The 21,789-nt window shown below is 43.9% G+C and overlaps 1 protein-coding gene across 1 annotated transcript in view; it reads right to left on the reverse strand.

Annotated features, from left to right (window-relative positions):
- LOC144827854 (IgGFc-binding protein-like) overlaps positions 1-21,789 on the reverse strand; it is a 109,141-nt gene that overhangs the window by 7,357 nt on the left and 79,995 nt on the right. The window contains exons 2-4 of the mRNA XM_078686019.1: positions 16,719-16,844; positions 14,146-14,203; positions 8,136-8,186 (exon numbers count right to left, since the gene is read on the reverse strand). Coding sequence (XP_078542145.1) covers positions 8,136-8,186; positions 14,146-14,203; positions 16,719-16,823 — 214 coding nt within the window. The 5' untranslated portion in view covers positions 16,824-16,844. The remainder of the gene's footprint in view (positions 1-8,135; positions 8,187-14,145; positions 14,204-16,718; positions 16,845-21,789) is intronic.

Genomic DNA, 21,789 nt, shown 5'->3' on the forward strand with positions numbered 1-21,789 from the left:
GTAGGGCAAACCCCTGCTAGGTGTTGCTTTGTATAACTTTCAGGCTAATTTCCAATGCAAAATCGGTTTTGCACTGGAAAGTAAATTAGAAAAAAAAATGTGTGCCATCACTTTTATGAAGGCAACTTAGTTTGCTCTCGTCGAGGCGTGTTGAATTAAACATCAGTATTTGGTCTTATTGCAACATTTGTGTTATTTTGAGTGTGATTTTGAAGTTAAACTTCGAGGCATGAAAAACGAGTTTCATAGCATTGTTGCATAGTCCTTCATTCTGTACAGGATGCTCTTCGAACAGGATTTCTATTTGAACTTCTTGAATTTTAGCGAGAGGAGGGCATCTTCTACTTTGGAGTCCACTAGGCCTACTACTTAGTATCAGCCACATAGTGTGGTTTGATTAGATCAATTGAGACAAATCTTTCCTCCTTTTTTCCAGCAAGAGGCATTAGAAGTACAGTCCTTATTCCTTGAACTGCTACTTTCATGTGTCCTGGATGCATTTAGATCCTGTAAAACAGACAAACGATCATGGATATCAAATGGTTTCTCATCTGCCACTGCGCCTTCACAATCAAGATCAGATACCCACATTCATGTCCAAAATAGGACCTCGTGAGGAGTGATAACCCCTAGAGAACTTCCTGGCTGTTTATTGAGAGCTCATTGTGCCCCACATAAATGATTGGCCCAACTACCACCCCTGCCTAATACCCTACCTTTAGGTCCCGGTTTTTCCTTTCCACAACTGAATTTCCCTCAGGATGGTACCAGAATGAGTACAGCAATGCTACGCCCATACTTTCCATAGCCTTTTTGTAAGCCCGAGACCTAAACGCCGGGCTGCGATCAGAATGCAACGTGCCAACGGCATATGTCCCTTATAAAGATTAGCACATCTTTGATAACAGTTTGAGCACCAGTCAAGCGCTGAGGCCATACTCATAGGAATCTTCAGCATGAATTCACTGCAAACATGATATACTTTTAGGCCCTATCTGATTGTAAGAGGCATCAGTGGTCCAGATACACACAAGCAAGAGGTTTGTCTGATTTTGATAGCGGTGTCTGTGTCGGGCATGTTATGGTGGAGCCTTTCATCTGCTGGCAGATGTCACATTTCAAGCATATTCTTTAGTTTGCTTTGTGATACCTGGCCACGAGTAGCACTATTTCAACAATAAAATAGTCGCTATAACGCCTGTATGCGCAGAGCCCAAACCCTTGTGAGCTGCAATATTCAAACCTTGCCTATGTTCCATATTTGGTATTACTCTGTTCCCCACTCCAGGAATCCGAGCATATGGAATGTTGTTTGCATCTAATTTGTAGGAGTACTTGAGTGGAAATCTCTTTGGTACTGCTGAGCTGTCTTTGCGTGGAGCAATGACCCCAACCATAATCTCACCGTCTATCCTTGTTTTAGAACGAGTGATTGCAGCTACGGAAGCCCTGCGTACAGCTCACTTTGCAGCTTCATCAGCCAATGAATTCCCTTCAACGCGAACGCCATCACCGTTGATGACTCAACGTATGATTCACGTGAGCCTGTGGGAGTTCATTTCTCAACTCAACTACCTGTTCCCTTAGCTTTTTATGCTTAACTGTGCCACCTATTCATCTTTTAACCCGTTTTGTTCCCAATTATGTAAATATTTATTGTACAATTGCACACAGTAAAAAGAATCACACACTATCAGAGTGGGAAATTCATGATCCATGTTTACCAGTGCCAGTATTAACACTTTTAACTCTGCCAACTGTGCCTTGCAGTCGCCTAAAGGTTGCGTTTTGGTGCAAATTGGATGGAACTTTCCATCCCTCATGAGACCTTTAACAATAGCACGTGCTGCGCTGTATTTTTGCTTACTCCCTATTGCCAGTTGAGTAGATCCATCAGTGGAAATAATATATTCATACTGATCTAGAGGCAAGATTTCATTTGGTAGAGGGTATTCTTGTTCGTATTGCAGAAATGCTTGCGTTTTAGATTTGGATCAAATCTGTATTCAACATCCGTTGCAGTCAGAGAATTATCCCATTGTATCTATCTCAGATGTAAGGCCTTTGTATTTGGAATGCTAACATTTGTAACAGCTTCTAAAGCTGGTACTGGTGTTACAACAATTATGTGTTTTTTTCTGAGACAGTGCTCTTTCTCTTGCTACAGGGGTCTGAACTGTTGAAGTGAAAAGCATTTCTGCAAGACTTGGGACATAATTGTTCCTCACTTTCACTGGCCCCACATGTCTGAAGACACAAAGGAGTTTTCTGTTGCTCCTGTGTAACCTGCCAAGCCAGTGGAAAGTCAGGTGGCATTACAAAGGCTCCCCTGATACCACTACCTGTGGTGGGGGCTCCGTTTGAAAGGGTGGGGATTGACATTGTTGGTCCCATGGATCCCCAAACATCACCTGGGCACAGATTTATCCTGGTGATAGTGGAGTAGTGTGGCTCACTGGTTAGAGGCGGCGGACCCGGGAGCAGAAGTCGGCCCTGGACCAGGGTTCAATTCCCGATGCGGCAAGGTCGTGGACTTGGGTCAGCGGACTAGATAATTCTCGCTTCGGTGCTTACTCTAATCAGGGGTTCCACTCGGAAACTCTGGGCATTAGCTTGCCTAATCTCCACAACGGCCCCTTGAATTCCGGGGATGCCTGGCTCCACCTTGGGGACTCCCAGCAGGGACCATCCCACAGGGAAAGCCAGGACGGGTTCCCCAGAGTTATACAGCGCCAGGAAACCTACGGACAGGTAGCAGTGCGCTTTACAAGCTCAAATACATTTACATTTACATTTACATAGTGGATCATGCTACCAGGTACACAGAAGCTATTTCCCCTTAGGACCACTTCAACACCTGTCGTGGCAAGAGCCCTCCTGTGAAAGAGTGGGTTTTCCTAAGGAGGTAATATCAGACAGGGGTGCACATTTTATATCCGGTTAACCCCTTTGGTGCTAAGGCAATTACAGCAATTTACTCTAATTTCCATTGAAATGAATGGGCACTGCATGACGAGCTGACCTTGTCATTAGCATGGATGTGGAAGGAGTGTGGAGTGAATTACAAATTCACCGCACCCTATTACCCACAATACAATGGTTTAGTTGATAGATTCAACAAAACCTTGAAGGGCATGATTAAAGGGCTCCCAGAAAAGCTTAGACAAAGATAAGATATACTCTTGCCCTGCCTTTTATTTGCACACAGGGAGGTGCCTCAAAAGGGAGTTGGCTACAGCCCCTTTGAACTTTTGTTGGTCACCCTGTCGGGGGTCCCTAGTGCCTGGTCAAGGAAGGACGGGAGTTATCTCTGAAGCCATCAAAGCAGGACATAGTGGACTATGTACTTGGTCTCCACTCCGGGATGGCTGAGTACATGAAAAAGGCAACTAAAAAGCTTGAGGCTAGCCAGGAACTGCAACAAGCTTGGCATGACCAAAAGGCTCTACTGACTGTTTACCAGCCAGGACAGAAAGTGTGGGTGTTGGAGCCTGTGGCCCCAGCAGCTCTCCAAGACAAGTGGAGTGGACCCCATACTATTGTTGAACAAAAGGGAGATGTTACCTATTTGATAGAGCTAGGAACTCCCAGGAGTCCCAACAGGGATCTCCATGTCAACAGTCTCATATGTGGACAGTTCAGACACGAGCTTGCTCATGGCTTCTGATGAGGGTCAGGAGGAAGAGAGTGACCCACTCCCTGACCTCCTCTCACAGAACCCTGATGATGGGTCAGCTGATGGTGTGGCCTTCAGACACATATTCTCACTGACTCCAAGTCAGACCACCTGGTGCACTCATGACGTAGACACTGGGGACAGTTGGCTTATTAAAAATATGATTCATAGGCAACCTGACCATGTCAGGGACTGTATCAGGACAGAAGTCCAGAAAATGTTGGATTCGGGAGTTATTGAACCCTCAGATAGCCCTCGGGCTAGTCCAGTTGTCCTTGTGCCAAAACCTCACACCAGTGGAGGGAAAAGAGAGATGAAGTTTTGTGAAGACTACAGGGGTCTCAATGCAGTCACTAGGACTGATGTCCATCCAATTCTAAGGGCAGATGAGTTCATAGATACTTTGACCTCAGCAAAGTACTTCAGCACATTTAACTTGACAGCTGGCTACTGGCAGATCATACTTGCTGATGATGCAAAGCCAAAACAGAATTCTCGACCCCTAGTGGGCATTATCAATTTGTGGTGATGCCCTTTGGTTTGAAAAATGCACCTGCCACCATCCAAAGGTTTGTGAATACAGTTCTCACAGGTCTGGAAGCCTACAGTGCAGCTGATCTTGATGATATTGCTGTCTTTAGCTCCACCTGAGAGGATCACCTGGTCCACCTAAGGAATTTTTTGGAGGCCCTGCAAAAGGCACGCCTCACTATCAAGGTCACTAAGTGCCAGATAGGGCAGAGTCAGGTTGTGTACCTGGGCCACTTTGTAGGTGGAGGCTGGATTCAACCACTGCAGAGCAAAATCCAGACCATCGTGGACTGGGTGGCTCCAACCACCCAGACTCAGGTAAGAGCCTTCTTAGGCCGGACTGGGTACTATAGGAGATTTGTCAAGGGGTAGGGATCAATAGTGACACCCCTGATGACTTAACTTCCAAGAAAATGCACAAAAAGGTTCAGTGGACAGCTAGATGTCAAAAGGCATTTGATGACCTGAAGCAGGCCATGTGCACTCTACTGAGTCCTGATTACTCCAAGAAGTTCATTGTCCAAACAGATGTATCTGAAATAGGGGTAGGGGCTGTATTGTCACAATTGAATGATGAAGGTCAGGATTAGCCAGTAGCTTTTATTAGCAGAAGACTGACCCCTAGAGAAACGTTGGTCAGCCATTGAGAGAGAGCCAATCTGGTTGCCGATACCGCAGCACTCGACAGACTTTGTGGGATAGCTTGATAGCTTGAATCCAGCTCCTGGCTGTCGTTGACACCTCCTGGACCTCGTGGCTGAAGAGTAAAGGCGCCAGTCAACTCACCTGAAGCACCCAACATCGGTGGGCATTCAACTAGCGTGCCCCTGGTCACTGGCAAGTGACCCAGACTATGTCGCCTCTGCTTTCAGGTCTTCTTCTTCCCCGATCCAGGCTTGGATCGCACCGGACACTTTCTTCCTTCATCGCAGAAGAACTTTCCAGAAGATCGCCATTGAAAACGATGACAAGTCCCGACACCTTTTTACATGTATGCACCCGGCTCCCCTTGGTGAGGTAACACTAGTACTCCGGTACTCACGTTGGGGTGGGCCCTAGAACCTCTTAAGATTAAAGAGGTTAACTGGAAGGCTCCCCTGAAATGTCCTTTTTCTTTTAAATTCCAACCGCGACTTTCCCCATAGAAGTTAACGGTGATTCGCGGCTGTGTTAACACACTGCACACGTCCCCCGTGGGTCCCCTGTGTCACTACCTTGCGTGGTTGCTTGTGGTCCACTTCTACAGGCTCTATGCCTTGAGTCTAGCTCAGTTGTGGTTCTTATACCACTATTTCGGTATATGGCTTGGTACGCCCCTAGGGCTCAAAAGTGTATTTGTGCTTTTACTGTTGATATTTGACTTGTAACGTATGTACTTCGAACTCTAGCCTCATAAAGAGACTAGAGGGGTGTGTTTTATCTTAAATACATATATCTTAACTATATACCTGGTGTGGTTCTCCTTTCATTTGATCATTCAAGAGATTATAGACTGGTAAAACAAGCTGCTTTATAATCCTCCAAGACTTAGCCTGAAGATGCTCTCCATAGCTACCACTAGGGTAGCTTTCAATAAAGGTTGTCTTTAACCTATCACATTAAGGGGTTGTTTGGACTAATACAAGGTGCCCACATTTAAATTAGTGGACAGCATATACCAGGCCAACTTCTTACACCATGGTAGCTCTCCCGCGTTTCTCAAGAATGGGCATCACCATGGTAGCTCTGCTGCATTTCCCAAGAATGGGCATCATCATGGCAGGTCTTTGTATTTCTCACGAATTGGCATCATCTTAGTAGCTCTGCTGCATTTCTAAATTATGGGTATCATTATGGCAGGTCTGTTGTATTTCTCAATAATGGGCATCCCAGTGGTTGCTCTTTGCTTTTCTCAGGGTACGGGCATTACAATGATAAGTCTTTTGCATTTCTGAAGAATGGGCATCAAAATTGTAGTTCTGCTGCATTTCTCAAGAATGGGCACCATCATGTTTTCTCTTTGCATTTCTAAATAATGGGTATCACTTTGGCAACAGTGCTGCATTTCGCAAGGATGGGCATCACCATGGTAGCTCTGCTGCATTTTTCAGGTACGGACATCTTTGTGATAGCTCTGATGCATTTCTTATGCATGGGCATCATCATGGTAGTACTGCTGCAATTCTCAAGAATGGGCATCACCATGGTAGCTCTGCTGCATTTCTCATGCTTTGGCATCACCTTGGTAGTTCTGCCGCATTTCTCATGTATGGCCATCACCATGGCAGCTCTGCTGCAGAATAGGCATTTCTATTGTAGCTATGCTGCATTTCCTATACATGGGCATTATCTGTGCCTAATTTGTTTTAAATGTATGTGCCAGGGCACGAAATATTCCTCTGGAGGTCATCGTGGTTGGCACTACCTGCTGTCCCTGTCCACACAGTCACATACTGCGCATCACACAATACAAACGTGGTGTTTTGGATTATTCCGTCTGAAAGAATGGCTTGGACCCACTTATTTTTATTTTTTTGTGACTGCTCAATACTTTAGGGTGCTAAAACATACAGCGCCACTATATGGTAGGCTGTCTTAAATAAGTGTTGGTGTTTAGCGATAAGTGCTAGTGCCAAGCACCAGCAAACACTGGTGTAACTTAACCACTAATGATAATACTGTAGCTCTGTTGTGAGTAGTCTATTTTTAGCATTGAGAAACTTCATCCAGGCAATGTAGTGGCATCAAGTAGATGTGCATCTTCCAACCTCTAATAAGGACACTGAACATGTGCACTAGGCGGAAAGAAAAAACGAACAGCCGTTCCCAATTGTTGGTATTTGTGGAAAATGAACCTTTAACATACAAAATGGAATAGGGCAACAGTAGACTGTATGAAACCAAACCACCCATGTCAACATACAAGCAGTGATTTACTGAAAGATTTTGTCAAATTTAAGTAAGGACTCTATATAGAGAATAAACAAGCTTGGGAAAATAAGCTGCTGCCCTTAACCAAGTTGAATGTAAAGGGACTGCAGTGTATTAAGAAGTAAAATGGCGCTGTAGCAGTCACACTTTTGCAAATGGGGACGAGTCACCTACTAGTCAAATTAACTAATGAATTTTCATGGGATGATTGAGGGTCAAATCAGGAATGTCAACTAGGTTTTTTAGGAGCTTTTTGATGAAGACAAAGGGCCAGATGTAGGTAGCCAAATACCGGTCGGTAACGGCTGATTTCGGCTGTTACCGACCAGTATTTGGCTTTTGACATGTAGGTGGCTCAGAATTTACAGAATCGGTATATTTACCGATTCGGTAAATTTACCGTTTCGGTATTTTTCCGAATCGGTAAATACACCGATTCTGTTAATCCATATGTAGGTGGCTCAGATTGCAGTGCCACAGGCCATTAGGAATTCTTAATTTACCACCCAATCCTATTGGTTGGTAAAATACCGAATTCCAGTGTACATGCACATCTGTGCATGTACACCTATGCCATGTGACACACAGACATGCCCTTAGGGCATGTATGTGTGCCACATGGCACACAAGCCTGCAATTGGGGTGCTACAGGGTGTCAAAGTGACACCCCGTTCCCCTTGCCAGGATTCAGTATTTACCGATTCTGTAAATACAGAATCGGTATTTCCCATTGATTCCTATGGGCTTCAAGGCCCATAGGAATCAATGGGAAATACCGAATCTTACAGAATCGATAATTGTGAGTAGGTAAATCGGAATTACCTACATCTGGCCCATGAGTTAATCGTGTTGACAATTATACTATTTGTTTTCAGTCCATCTAATTGTTTTCTCTTTCATAATAAAGTTGGATTTAATTCCTCTTGAAATCAATCTTCACAGGACATATCCATCTCATAGGAAAGGCTAGCAGTGATTCATTTCTTAGAAGTCACACATTATGGTTTTATCAGCTCACCCTTCGAGGTTGCTGTTTTAGAATTCTCTGTCATAGTGGTTATGCTGTATCCTACAAAACAAAAGGAAACATTGACTTCTCAATTTAACAGTATTTACATTTTTTTAAATTTACATTACAGGTACAGGAATACACAACTTCAAAAGCATTCAAAAAAGTGTATACATCAGTGTGCAACATGTTGAAGCTATAAGGGCATCCTACACACGTCAGCACGTCTCATCCAGGGCCTGAAGAAATATGATCACACCTACCCCATCATGAAGGAACTTCCTTGGATACCCATGCCAGGCAACAATATCTTCAAAACTAGCTGCATCGTTTACACTCTTCACAAACAGCATCCTGCTTATCTGGCAGATAAGCTCGCCATCTTTGGCGGGTGCTGAGCACACCCTCAGCCAAGAACCAATCAAACTGTAGACTAAGCAGTGTAAAACAAGGAGGGAGCCTTGTACTTACTTGCACCCAGGATATGTAACAGCATCATAGTATTCATCAGGACCACCCCAACCCATCTCCAGTTTAGGGAGAAGTTGATGACAAACGTCTTAAAAGAACAATACATCACAATGCATTAGCTGTCCACAACCCAGCTTCGTCTCCTATTACTTGTTGACTTTATGCTGGTTTTGACCATCTGCATCACTCCTTTTCTTTTTCACTCGGTTTTAGATATAGAAATAGCATATATATGCATACATATAGCTGTGAAACTAATAGGTTTGATGTGTCCTTTTGACATGCCCTGATGTGTGTGGTATGTCCTAATAGTGAAATACTGCCAAATTTGTTTTTCACTATTGCAAGGCTATCCGTTCCCATAGGCCAGAATGGAAAGTTAGTTTATAACGTCTTATAAACCTAACTGACCATAGGAGCAAGGTAGGTAAATAACCTTTAGTTTGCCTGAACTCAGAATGTAAAGATGGATCTTTTAGTTAGGGTGATTTTTACATTCTGTGTTTGAAGATACCACTTTTAGAAAGTGGGTATTTTCTTGCAAAAACATCCAGTATGTCTCTGCGAGGTTTGTGTATTGCATGTCTGGCTTTTGGATGACAGGGGGCTGGAGAGGGCTGAGGCTCCAGAAGTCTGATGAGTCAGGGCTGGGCTGAATAGACCTGGGTTGCATTTGGAGAAGGGGGAGGAGATTTCTTTTTCACCTGAATGGGCCTGGTCTGCCTTCAACAATGCTGTCTCCACCTCCTGCCAGGAAGCTACTCCAGTGAAGACAGTACTGGTTTTGGCTGGGTACAGACACTCTCTGCCTTCAGAAAACAAAGGATTTTATGGAATACACATTGGGGCCCAGACCCCAGAACTTTAGATCAATTCTGGGAAATCAAAAGGAAACCTTTGCCAAGGAGGAGAGCCATAGAAGCTGAGGAGGAATACTGCCCTTGTACTATTTGATGTCTGAGGTTGGCCTGCAGTGGCTGCTTGCTGCCAATGAAAGGAGAAGAAGGACTTTGCTGTTTTCATTTTTCACCTGCTTGAAGAAAAGATCTCCAAGGGCTTGAAACTGAGCTTTCCTCCTGTGCCGAATTCTCAGGAACACAAAGACTTCACCCCTTCTGTCTGACTGCATATAGAGCTGCTGTGTTAGCTTCTACAGAAGGAAATTGCAACACTGAAGCCAGCAGGCGACGCTGTAATCTGCAAAGAAGCCGTGAGCATTGGTCCGACTTGCGAAGTAGGCACAACACGGCTGCCGCGCCACTTTGATGCTAGCGAGTGACACCGTAACCTCCCCAAAGCCATGCGCGCTGCTCTAACTGGCGATGTGGGCCCGATGCCTTCAGCCATGCCGCATCAACTCCAAAGCCAACTTCATCATCGCGGAGCTGATCCTCGACCTGGGTGACCCCGAATCCATCCACATCGTGACATCGTAAGGAACAGTGGTTGCGGCGCCATTGTGATATCACCTCTCCGGCACAATAAGGAACTGTCGTCTCACCTCCCCTGCGCTGAGTAAGGAACAGAGTCTACACCTCCCCTGGGGTCATAAGGAACTGATGCCGCGCAGATCCAACGAAGCCGCACCTCCCCAGCGCCGTGAGCCATCTGTGTTTTTAATCACTTTTCCAAGGTTCTGTCTTTTGTGGGTCTGTTTAACTCCAGGCCCGACCGCCGCCCAACTCACGGTCGATGCCGTACTTTGGGATTTCTTCTACCATCGTATTAACTCAGAGTGGATTTATTTGTTGCTATAGAATGCATTTAAGTGAATATTTGTAATACTGTATTGTGGTTTTTTGTCGTTTTGTCTTGTTTTAAGTTTAGATAAACATTACTTACTTTTCTAAACTGGTGTGGTGGCCATTTGTAGTATTTTCACTGTATTACTGTATGTGTTCACACATGCTTTACACACTGCCTCTGAGATAAGCCTGTCTGCTCGTGCCAAGCTACCAAGGGGGTGACCAGGGGTTAGTTTAGGAGCGTATCCCCCTTATCCTGAGTAGAAGCAAGGGGCCCAATTTGGACAAAGGTCCCTACCTCTATAAACTAGAGACCCTCATTTCTAACCGGTATCCTGAGAATTTAAAGTGTCATCCCACCTATTACCCATAGAGGTCAGCACACACCCTAAAATTGTACTCATGCGCATTCATTTTAACAAGTGTAACCCGTGGGCAGACATCTATCAATGCTATGCTTTGTACATAGCTAACTAAATATCTCACCCATTGGGGTAAAAGTAGCTGACCCCTTGTCCTTTCAAAAGTAAGACTTTGTTTAAATGTGTTATAAACATCCTGTCTCTAAAGACCTCCTCTTTACAGTACTTGCATTAAAGGATTTGCATTTTTAATATTTTCTTTTTTAACTCACAGTCATTTTGTTAAATTGCTACTGCGCATGTTATAAAATAGCTTCCAGGCCTCAGTACAGACATTCTCGTGTTCTATGACTCAAAGAAACTGAAAGGCTTGTAGAGAGGAGGGTGACGCTCTGTCGCAGCTCGTGCCACAGACCCTGTCTAACTAGTCCTGCATTCTGCTCGTTTCCCTGGAGTGATCTGCGTTGGAGCAGCTTTGTGACCCGGTAACAACATATCACATGGGGACAAAGTGAACATGGTCGGCCTTCGGAGAGTGTGATCTGGGAGAACACAAAGTTACCTGTCACTTATATCTAGGTTGGTAACGAATCCAGCATAACACAAAAGCTGCGCAAATACACGTTTTATTTTGCATCTTGCGACTTGTAATCAGGGCAGAGTGTTGGCTGTCACATAGCTAAAGTAGTGGGGGTGGGACCGGGGAGTAGGAGAATAATAAATCATTTTAAAAAACGTACCTGTCAATGCCGGACTCCCTTATGCTCTTCCCCGGCTCTTCTCCTGGCTGTCAATGGGCACAGGCTCCACACATAAACCCAGTGCTGCTCTCATGCTATACCTAGCATGCAAGCACTGCCACAATTGGTCTGAGCGGCCTGGTTTGCGGCTCAGACAGTGCCTGGGAGTCTGTGGCATTTCTCCAACCCAACTGTCCAACACAGCTGAGGTTGGAGAAAACGAAGTGCGCATGTCTGTTTGGCTAAAACGGACGGCCAAACCAACAAGTGCACTTTACAGTGCCAATCACTCCTCCTCTGTCATGGTCTGGTCCTGCCGTGCCATGCACCAACATCTGGTCAGTAGTTCAGCAGAAAATAAAAAGATAATATTGTTTTATTATCATTTTTTTTCGCTGACAGACTTTGACAAGTGAGGCGACACTCCTCCACCATTACGAAAAAGCCCCCTCTGTTAGGACATCTGGAACTATGCGACCTAGGAAGAGCACCAGTGCGAAGAGAAGACAGCCTACTGATGTACTAGCATCATGGCTCTAAGTGGCACTGGTAGTTCTAAAAAGCAGGTGCTGAGACAGGTCCCTATCAGGCTCTCCATCTTTGCCCTCACCAGTGGTACCACCTGTCACTGTCTTTGCTGTAACTTCAAAGAGACTCATTATAGATCTTGGTTTAATTCATCACCGTTCATAAGTGTGGCAGGGATGCTCAGACGTGAGTCCCTTGCTCACTTTGTCACTGGATTCAAGCAAGCCGGGCTGAAGACAGCTGTAATGCCAGAAACCGGTCCTCGGAAGTTTGTTTCCGGTCCAGGGAAGGCATGGCTTGGCAGTTCGGGCTGGACTGTTCCCATGAGGCACAGGGTCAGACTAATTTGCATATAGCCATGTCTGAACTGGGGTGGCAGAGTGGGCTAAAGAATGGTGATGGATTAAACCCAGATCTTTTGACTGGGTGTGAGTGTTTGATTGGTTCAGATGCTCCGTCCATCACCACCCCCTTTTGTACCGCTTTTGGCCACCATAAGTGTGGCAGGGTATGCTCAGACGTGAGTCCCTTGTTCACTTTGCCACTGGATTCAAGCAAGCCGGGCTGAAGACGGCTGTAATGCCAGAAACCGGTCCTCGGAAGCTTGTTTCCGGTCCAGGGAAGGCATGGCTTGGCAGTTCGGGCTGGACTGTTCCCATGAGGCACAGGGTCAGACTAATTTGCATATAGCCATGTCTGAACTGGGGTGGCAAAGTGGGCTAAAGAACGGTGATGGATTAAACCCAGATCTTTTGACTGGGTGTGAGTGTTTGATTGGTTCAGATGCTCTGTCCATCACCACCCCCTTTTGTACTGCACGTAAGTGGAGCAGCCCTAGTCACCCTCCCGCCCGCAAAGGAAATATAACACAATTATATCCTGAAGTTATCATCATGTGATGATTTTTCATCTTCTTGCACTGCTTGAAAGCAGTGGGGCGACGATAAGCTGCCACTGGGAGTGTGTTATCTACAGGTGCTAGTCCTGTGTGACGCGACCCCCTGGTCTCCTCCGCTGTGCATTCCACCTTCTCGTTCCCTGGAAATTGACACTTGCTGCACTCTCTCCAAATCTGTGAATCAGCCAGCAGGAGCCTCAGCCAGGTGGGATTTCACAAGCCTGGGTACATCAGTCGCCGACAAGTCTGCTAATGAACCTCCCGATGCAGTTGCTGCAGCGGGCCCCCTTAGGTGTGAAGTTGGAGACCTCCCGCCACACAAGCTCAGCACTGCTAAGGGGCCTCACCCTCCACAGGGTCCGGCCAGCACAATATCATCTGGCCTGTAATGCGGAGAGGTGCTGCCCACCATTGGTGATCTCCTCTGTGCACCCCGGTGTTGTGGTGGATCGTAAGTATGCATTGCAGACCTCCTTACGGTGGTGTGCCGGAGCACCTCTACCATTCACAGCTCCAAGGGGCCCAAAGCGGTCTTCTCACACAGGTCAGCAACGTGTCTCCATGCGACCTGCCAGACTTCACCACCAGGTATGGGCAATCGTCGCAGCTCAATGTCTTTCGCCACAGCTCATCGACTCCACAGCTCATCAGCATCCTATTCCAGGCTCCAGATGCAGGTCCAGTGAGGCATCCAGGCTCCAGACACAGGTCCAGCGAGGCATCCAGGTTCCAGACCCATTCAAGCGAGACATCCATGCTCTCATCCTGGTCCTCCTGGATGTTGGGTGGCTTGAGGGGGTTACTGATGTGTGATGCACTTGGCCCAGGCTGTTTTTGGCCCATCTATTGGAGGTCAACTGGCTATTTTTTCCAATAGAGGCAAAGAAACTCACGTTGGGCTGACTAATGTGCGTTTTTTTGCCGCCAATGGGCCTTTTGTTTGTTTTCGCCCACAAATGCCAGAATTCCTATTGCCATCACGCTAATGTAAGTGGCAGTTTTCACCACTGATCCCAGAAGCTATGCCATGTAGCAACATCTCATACATACGTCTCTAACAAGGCAATAGTTTTCAGCGGTCAGACAACTGCTGCTAACTAGCGTTAGCTGTAGTTTTTACCAGTCTTTGTACATATGGCCCTGCCTTTGAGTATTGGGTAATTTGGGGGCCAGTGGAGGAAAATGCGATGAAGGGTTCCTATAAATGTGCAAATGAAGTTTTCTTAATTTGGCAAATAACTTGAAACACAAGAAAGCATGTTATAGTTAACTCACCTTCACGTTTCTGTCGCAATCTACTTTTGTAGGAACTGTGAATCACTTGGGAGTGTGTCTATAATAAAATACATGGTTCTAGTTAGTTTTGTATTCATTAAATGGAATGATACATTATATAAGGACATACCTTGTGCACACATTCTTGCGCCTAATAAAAAGCAATTGAGTGCCCTCGCAATCTTTGTTATAACGCCAATTTCTTAACACCTTGGCTGCTCTTGGACTTCTCCCTCCTGTGCTGGACCATAATGATAATAGGTGTGGTCATGACGAGCTCAGCACATTAATACCCAAATCATTTTTCCCAAACTCAATCTCAATAAAATAGTAAATGTGATGCCAAATAGATAAAAGAGATACACATTTGGCTTTGGTCCTACACGGTTGATTAATTCAAAATAATAGGAGATATAAATACAGCACCTCTGAATATTCACTTCTGTAAGGTCAAAGCCCAGAGTGAGCAAACAGTTACAAATATGACCTAGATTTCTTGGCAAACCTCTCAGAAAGATCTGTGTAACAAGCTGGTCTCATTTGAATTTGGGCCATGTGCTTAAAAGAAAATAAAGGAAAGTATGATGTGGTAGGAACAAAGAACTCCACACACAATATTGTTTGCACAGGTGTCACACAGGTGCACACATAAGCTATATTTACAGTGAGAGACTAAATATTGATCCACAGAAATGCTGAAATATGATTGAGAACATAAACATTCCTCAGGCATGTTAGAATTGAAACGTAAAATTGCCATATTAAATCGTATTTTACCCAATAATATGTTACCATTTATATAGCTAATACATATGCATACTGTATATATACGCAACTAGTAAATGCAGATGTTATGTTTGTTAGGTTGACATATGTGCCACCATTTTGAATTTCCAAGACGCCATTTTGTATTATAATCGAAACTGGTACTTGTTCATTTACGAGAAATGGTCCTTGGTAAGTTTTGTTTCTCCAATGCTGAATTTTACGCATTAACGCATGCCTTTTCTGTTACATCGAGGCCTTCTCCAACCTGTCTAGTGGGGTGGATAAGTCAGACTACCTTGGGCGGTAGATAGCTTGTGCCAGGTTGCAGAATCTAAACTTATGTTTTGTACCCCCATTGTATTACAACAGCTACCAGTGTTTTTCCTTGGTAGGCGGGTCTTTGTGGGCTCAGTAACATACATATTGTAACTTTATGCTTGTTAGAGTCAGTCCCTTGTCAGCCATCATAGGAGATAAGACTCCACTGCAGAGTACTTTGTGAATAAATTGGTTTGCTTGTATTCTATACTGTGTCGTCGACTCTTCATTTCTTGGAAAGCAAGAGGAGGTTCAGAAAGACCTGGGTGGCCCTAATTGGGTCACTTCCTTCAGGGAGTGACTGCAGATGGCTATTGGGAAGGTTAAAAGTCTCCTGTTGTATATGTTCCCTGCTTGGTAGTAGTCCAATAATTTCCCTATCCAACAAATCTTACCAGGGCAAACAATTTGCACTAAAATCTCCTTTGAATTCCTATAAAAATTGACACTATCACATTCTCCTCAACAAATATAACATGGATTACCATATAAATCAATGATACCCACGTGCACACTGCAGTACCTAAGTAGCCTGGATATATGTGGCAAATCCACTGAGTATTGCAGGTTCGGAATCGGATAAATCACAACTAGTTTTGTGTCAATGTTTAGAATTGGGGGTCCTGTGGCTTTCAACTGGAATGGGCTGCACCTCGCTTACATTCACTTGACGTATCCAATAGCACCAACTCTCTCCCAAAATATCTTCAGCCAATTATCAAAACTTGACGTAGACCTTTCTGATGGTTCACAAGTAAAAAGCTTCACTAACAATGGGTTCTACAAACTTTGCATCCTCCACAGAATCTTGCTTTTTTGCATCATCCGCAATGCATCATCCTCATTATAATAGGGACTTTGATAAAGGCCTTCCAGACTAAATTCCAAGTTGCAAGTTCAAAATGAGACATGACCACTCAATCTGCGTCTGATATGCACAGAATGTACCTGACCCTTATTGACGGTATCTCATTTCCTATCAACGAATAAGGTTTATTTTCTTCACAAAACCTTGAATCTGTCACACAGCACTCTACCTCACTAAATATATGGTGCCACAACAGCAGCCAAATGGCTAAGGCCACCAATCAAAACAGATTTATCATAGCCAATGTGAGGATGAGGAATAATGCTGCCAAGTCTGGCAGAGATCCCCAAGTATGGTTACTCTGTTATAAAGCTACCATAGACTTGTATAATAAATGTGGCGAAATTCATAATTGAGGAATGTCATCAGTGACAGTGAATAGTCAACCTTTGCTTTCACTCTCAGAACTCTGCTATGCCTCCAATCGCTTGTTGATTGTACCATTGCCTCTGACCATAACCGGTGCTCTGCTGTCATCCAGATAGGTTTGCACTACACAAAACCACATTCACACATAGGTTCACAGATTGTTTACCTGTGTATCACCATGCTTTTAATCAAGATCAGTTAAATATATGAATACACTGAGAAGATAAAAATAAAATTCACTTAGACTCACGTCTGCAGAAGACAGTGTATTTACACTCCCTTCTGGTGCATTTGCAGAAGATGCATTGAAGAAAAGATATAAAAGACAGAGCATGACTATCCAAGATGATTTCATTTTTCTTCTTCTTTTATATCACTGCATGAAAGGAAAAGGCAACTTGTTACACAACATATACATTATGTCTAAAACAACATCAACAATAGTCTGTACAAGAGTAATACATGCAATTAAATGAATTGGACGTGAGGTAACAAACCAAACCTGAAAGAAATATTAACCTTAAAACTGTTGAATTAAAAACATGTAATCATCACATATCATCTAATAGGCTTCTAAGTTGGTAAATGTACTTAGAACAGGCATAGAAACCCTTTTAATTTTTGGTGTACATCACTGAAAATAAGATTCTCATTGGAGCGGGAAAATGTACTTTCAATTTGAAATACTGTAACCTAAAGGCACATAAGTATGACAAAAATACAAAAAAAATAATGGAATCAAAAGAACGCTGGCAAAAATAAGGTACTGATCCACTAGCCCTGGCATTGATATGCTCTTCTTTTTGGGTGAATGTGAACATGATCAAGAACAATGGCATCACTTGCATTTGCACAGTCCAATGCCTGAAGTCGGCTAACCCATTGACCAATGCTGTATACTGTGATGTGCAGCAGCAACATGTGTATGATAGTTGAACAGACCAATGGATGAAGATGGATGACCCAAAGCATCTCTATATGTATGTAGTTATGCACTTTTTATTTATGTCTTTTTTTGAAGACATAAAGCTGATTACCAATTGAAGCTATCCTTTGGGAAGACCTTCATTCATTCATTCATAAAACTTTATTTGGGTAACTTGGTACCCATAAAAGCACAATATCATAACCAGTTCAATGACAATCGGAGAGTTTGAGAACACATGGTAATATACAGTTTTACAGCAATATAGCCACAGCAGTTAAATTACAAGTTAGGAATAACTTCATTGGTAATAAATAGGTAACTAAATTACTGATATATAAACCATTGTATCATCCTAAAATTATACAAAAATAAAATCTCAGGGATCAGACATGGAATTACGTGCTCTAGTAGCAATTCTGAGGAATGTACTTATACGAAAAATCAACTCTTCATCCACCAGAGTTACTATGCACGAATAAGCTTTATCCAGGCTAATAGGCCTTGTCTTTTTAAAAAATAGATTTAACCCCTTCGATGCTGGTGATGGAACCGTTCCGTCATCAGTCACGGTTGAGCTGTGCTGATGACGGAACGGTTCCGTCACGACCGCACCCTGTTTTGGAATGTCCAGCACAGGGGCGGAATCGGCGCCGCACGGAAGCGGTTAAAAGCCACTTTGAGTATTTTATGTAATATTTACAAAAAAATAGGAAGTGTAAAATTGATTGACCACTCTTCCCATCGCAGGGACATGGTGTGTGATCGAGGTTAGAGAGGTAACCAAGAGGAAAGCACAGTGCAAATCTAACAGTTCCTGCTCTTAAACGGAATAATAGGCTCCTTTCCCAATGGCTCATAGGTAAGGTGAGATATATAGGTAAAGGATGGTATTACTGTTCAATGGACATGTAACTGAGAACAGAGGATTTATTGGATTCCAAAACAATCCTTTCTGTGTTTTATAGGGAATAGAGGGTGTCTCTTAGTTCCTTTTTGGGGACAGTTTCAGCTGTACTTGGATCTAAGAAAATACATTCCTTATTGACACTGCATAGGCTTTGTTGCACTCCACTCAACTAAGGGATATCCATCCCTTTCTCACACATAACACAGTCATTGATGATCTCTCTAGTAAGGGAGGCTGCCTGTTTTTTTTATACTGATAGCCAGAAAAGAGCAGGTCAAGCGCGTATGAAGTCTGATATGAAATTAAGATTACGTTCTCTGTGGTAAATATATTGTGGGGTAGAGATTGGGGTACCCAGCAGTTTCCTGCAAAACCTATTTTCTTCCTGCTGGATACATGAACTATTTACAATGCCCCAAATCTCAGCCCCATATGTGGCCACAGGAATGCACTGTAATCTATACATTTTTTGAATGGCTAAAATAGCTCCAGTGGTCTTAGGACGTGGAAGGCTAAGAATTGAGTCAGTGGCATTTGAGAACTTGCTCTTGGAGTGAGCGACATGCTCAGCCGTTCGCAGCAAAGACCAACCCAAGGTAAGGAAATATGCAAGTGCCTGTCACTCTCTGACTATCCACTGCAATAGAGCTTATCTGTCGCTTCCCAGGACCACTAGACATTTAAAAGGATTTTTTTTAATTGACACACAGATCCAAGCCATCCATATACCCTACAAAAGTTTGTACTGGGGGAAGGAGAGAATTTGGGTTGTGGCCTATGAGAACCGCATCATCAGGGTCAACCCTACCTGACCCCCTTTCCTACATTAATAGGACTCGAGACCTCTCCACCCATGCCGATCCTCACCTGTGCCTGGAGATCTTTATGGCGGTATTCTAAAAAATGTACCAGCGGCTCATCCAGCCCGTATGCCAAGAGAATTGATCACAGCTTTGACCTGTTGACAAGGTCAAATGCCGAGGACAAATCCATAAAGGCCAGACAAACCGGAGACTACCATGCAATGGTGTATTTCCCAACAACCAAATTAAGGTTAAGGCATTGTTCAGTTGTACCCACCTTGCTACGGAAGCCTAGCTGGCATGGCTCTAGAATTCCATTTTCTTCTGTCCAGGTAAAAAAATATTTCTTGTAGAGAACTCACCCCAATATTTTTATGGTGTTGTCAATTAATGATATTGGTCTATAATAACTGGGCTGGGACCTGTCTCCTTTTTTAAAAATTAGATCTAAAATACTCTTAGCCCATGTGTCAGGAACCGTGGCTTGAGTTAAGCTATTAAAAACATTCAAAGTAGCGGGGCCAAAAATCTGGATTCCATTTTATTTAGTCAATTGGCAGCCCATCTGGCCCAGGTGCCTTATTCCCTATACTCTGGTGGATAGCCTCTTTTTCTTCAGAGATAGTTAGCTCTATGGTAGCCAATTGGCCAGGCTCATAATGGTCTGTCTCTGATTGGGGGATGGCGTACATTTTTGCGAAATGATTTTCCCAAGATTCACTAGAGATGTTGCAACTGATGGGGGTTAATGACTGGCCCATCAATCGGAGGTCCTTTACTGCAGACCAAAAAATGTTGCCCTTTTTCATACTGGCGGCCTCTGAAGAGGTTTCCCAGTGTTCGGTTAGGAGAACTTTCTTCCTACAGCTGAACGTCTGTGGTACACCTCCGGTTAGATGACAAAGCCATGGGAAGATTCCTATTTGCCAATGTACAATCACGATCAAACCATCTAGGTGTACTTCCTGCCAAAGATGCAGGTTTTGACAGGAGGGTTTTCGTAACCTAGCAAAGCTTAGAAATGTCCTGGATTACCTCAGTATGTATAGGTTGTGATGACAAGCAAGGGTTAATAAGATACATATTCCCCTTAAGTAATTTTTTGAACACTTCTCCACTATCAACACCCTTCCATATTATTCTTAAGTTGTCAGTTGAGGGTGTAAGATTTGTGGCCCCGCATTCAAGAGAGAACACGGGTCTAGGTGCGGATCTCAGCACTATTTTGATAGGGTTATGATCCCCATGATCCGTAGCAATGACCTCTGCAGCTTTTAATTGATCTTCAAGAGAGGGGGAGATAAAAATGAAATCAATGGTTGAACAACATGCCCTTCCCCTGAATGTTGGTTGTATGTGGTTAATGGCATTCGGTCCTCCTACCTAGTCCATAACATTGGCCAAGTTATATGATCTTAGAAACATTGCTAGTTCTGCGCCACTGTGAATGGAGAGCCCAGAATTACGTATCCCTGCAGCATGCTCCATATTAGTAAGTTTGGCAGTACAATCGCCCCACAGCAGAATCCCAGTAGGTCCCTCTATATTAAGATTAGTATCCAAATTTGAAATAAAATCAAAAATGCCCAATGAAGTTCCAATTGGGATTAGAATAAAAATCATTGTTATAAAAATGTACCAGGTGAAAACAGACTCTCCTTTTAAAAAACACAACTTGATAGTTTTGGCTATTCATTGGGATGGCCTTAAAACTGCCTCCAGTGGCCAGATTAATCCCAAAAAATAGGCCCCCCGATATAAATCTTCAGTGGCCCAGGTCTCGTGGAGCATGACTATAGCATGTTCCTTTGTTATACGCAGCCAGTCCTGATTATCAAGCCTGATTTGAAGCTCCGCCACATTCCAACTTAAAATGCTCAGATCAGCCCCCCTGCTAGCCCTAGTTGTGAGGTAGGGATGTAGTACCTGGACGGTCCTCCTCATAGGCCTGTATTTTATGCGTCGACAGTGGTTGTCAGTCCTGAGCTTCTAAGTTGGACAGTGCATGGAATCTATTTACTACAAATGGGAATGCGTCAGGATCCCTAACCGATACGGCTGATGGTTTGTAAAAATAGCCTAAGGGAAATGCATAAATACCAGTGTTTTGGCCAAAGACTGTTCTCTGGTGGCTAATATACGACGGACCATTTGTGGTGTCCGAAAATTAAGAACGATGCAATCGCCATTAATATTCCTATTCGATTGGCCAACCCACCCAACTCTCCTGGCCATAATAATTTCATCTATTGAGGAAGGGTGGAGACCTTTGTGTTTGCATAGCCAGTCTACTTATTTGTTGCGGAGGTCTGACCAAGATTTCCTCTGACCCCCAGCAAGGTTTGGAGCGTCAGCCAAAACTAAAACATATGGACTAGAGGCAGTAGATTCAGAACATCAGTATTTGGGCTTAAGCGTGTGTCCCTAAGGCGCTCTCCAGTGTCGTTATTAGAGTCAGCCACAATGATACCTGTCTGGTGCTGATTATGAATCACACTCCCTGTGGCCAGATTTAAATTATTTATGTTGTGTGCTCTTGACATGCCCTGGCTTTCTCTCCCGATAAGGGTGGGGTTAGGCACCGTATGGTCTTCTCGATTGCAACAGGATGCTCAAGAGTTAACAAAGGGTATGTCTATGGGAGGAGCAGTACCAGTCGATTGCAACTCAAAACCATGTTTAT

Source organism: Lissotriton helveticus, chromosome 4_1, assembly GCF_964261635.1.
Source record: "Lissotriton helveticus chromosome 4_1, aLisHel1.1, whole genome shotgun sequence".
NCBI lineage: Eukaryota > Metazoa > Chordata > Amphibia > Caudata > Salamandridae > Lissotriton > Lissotriton helveticus.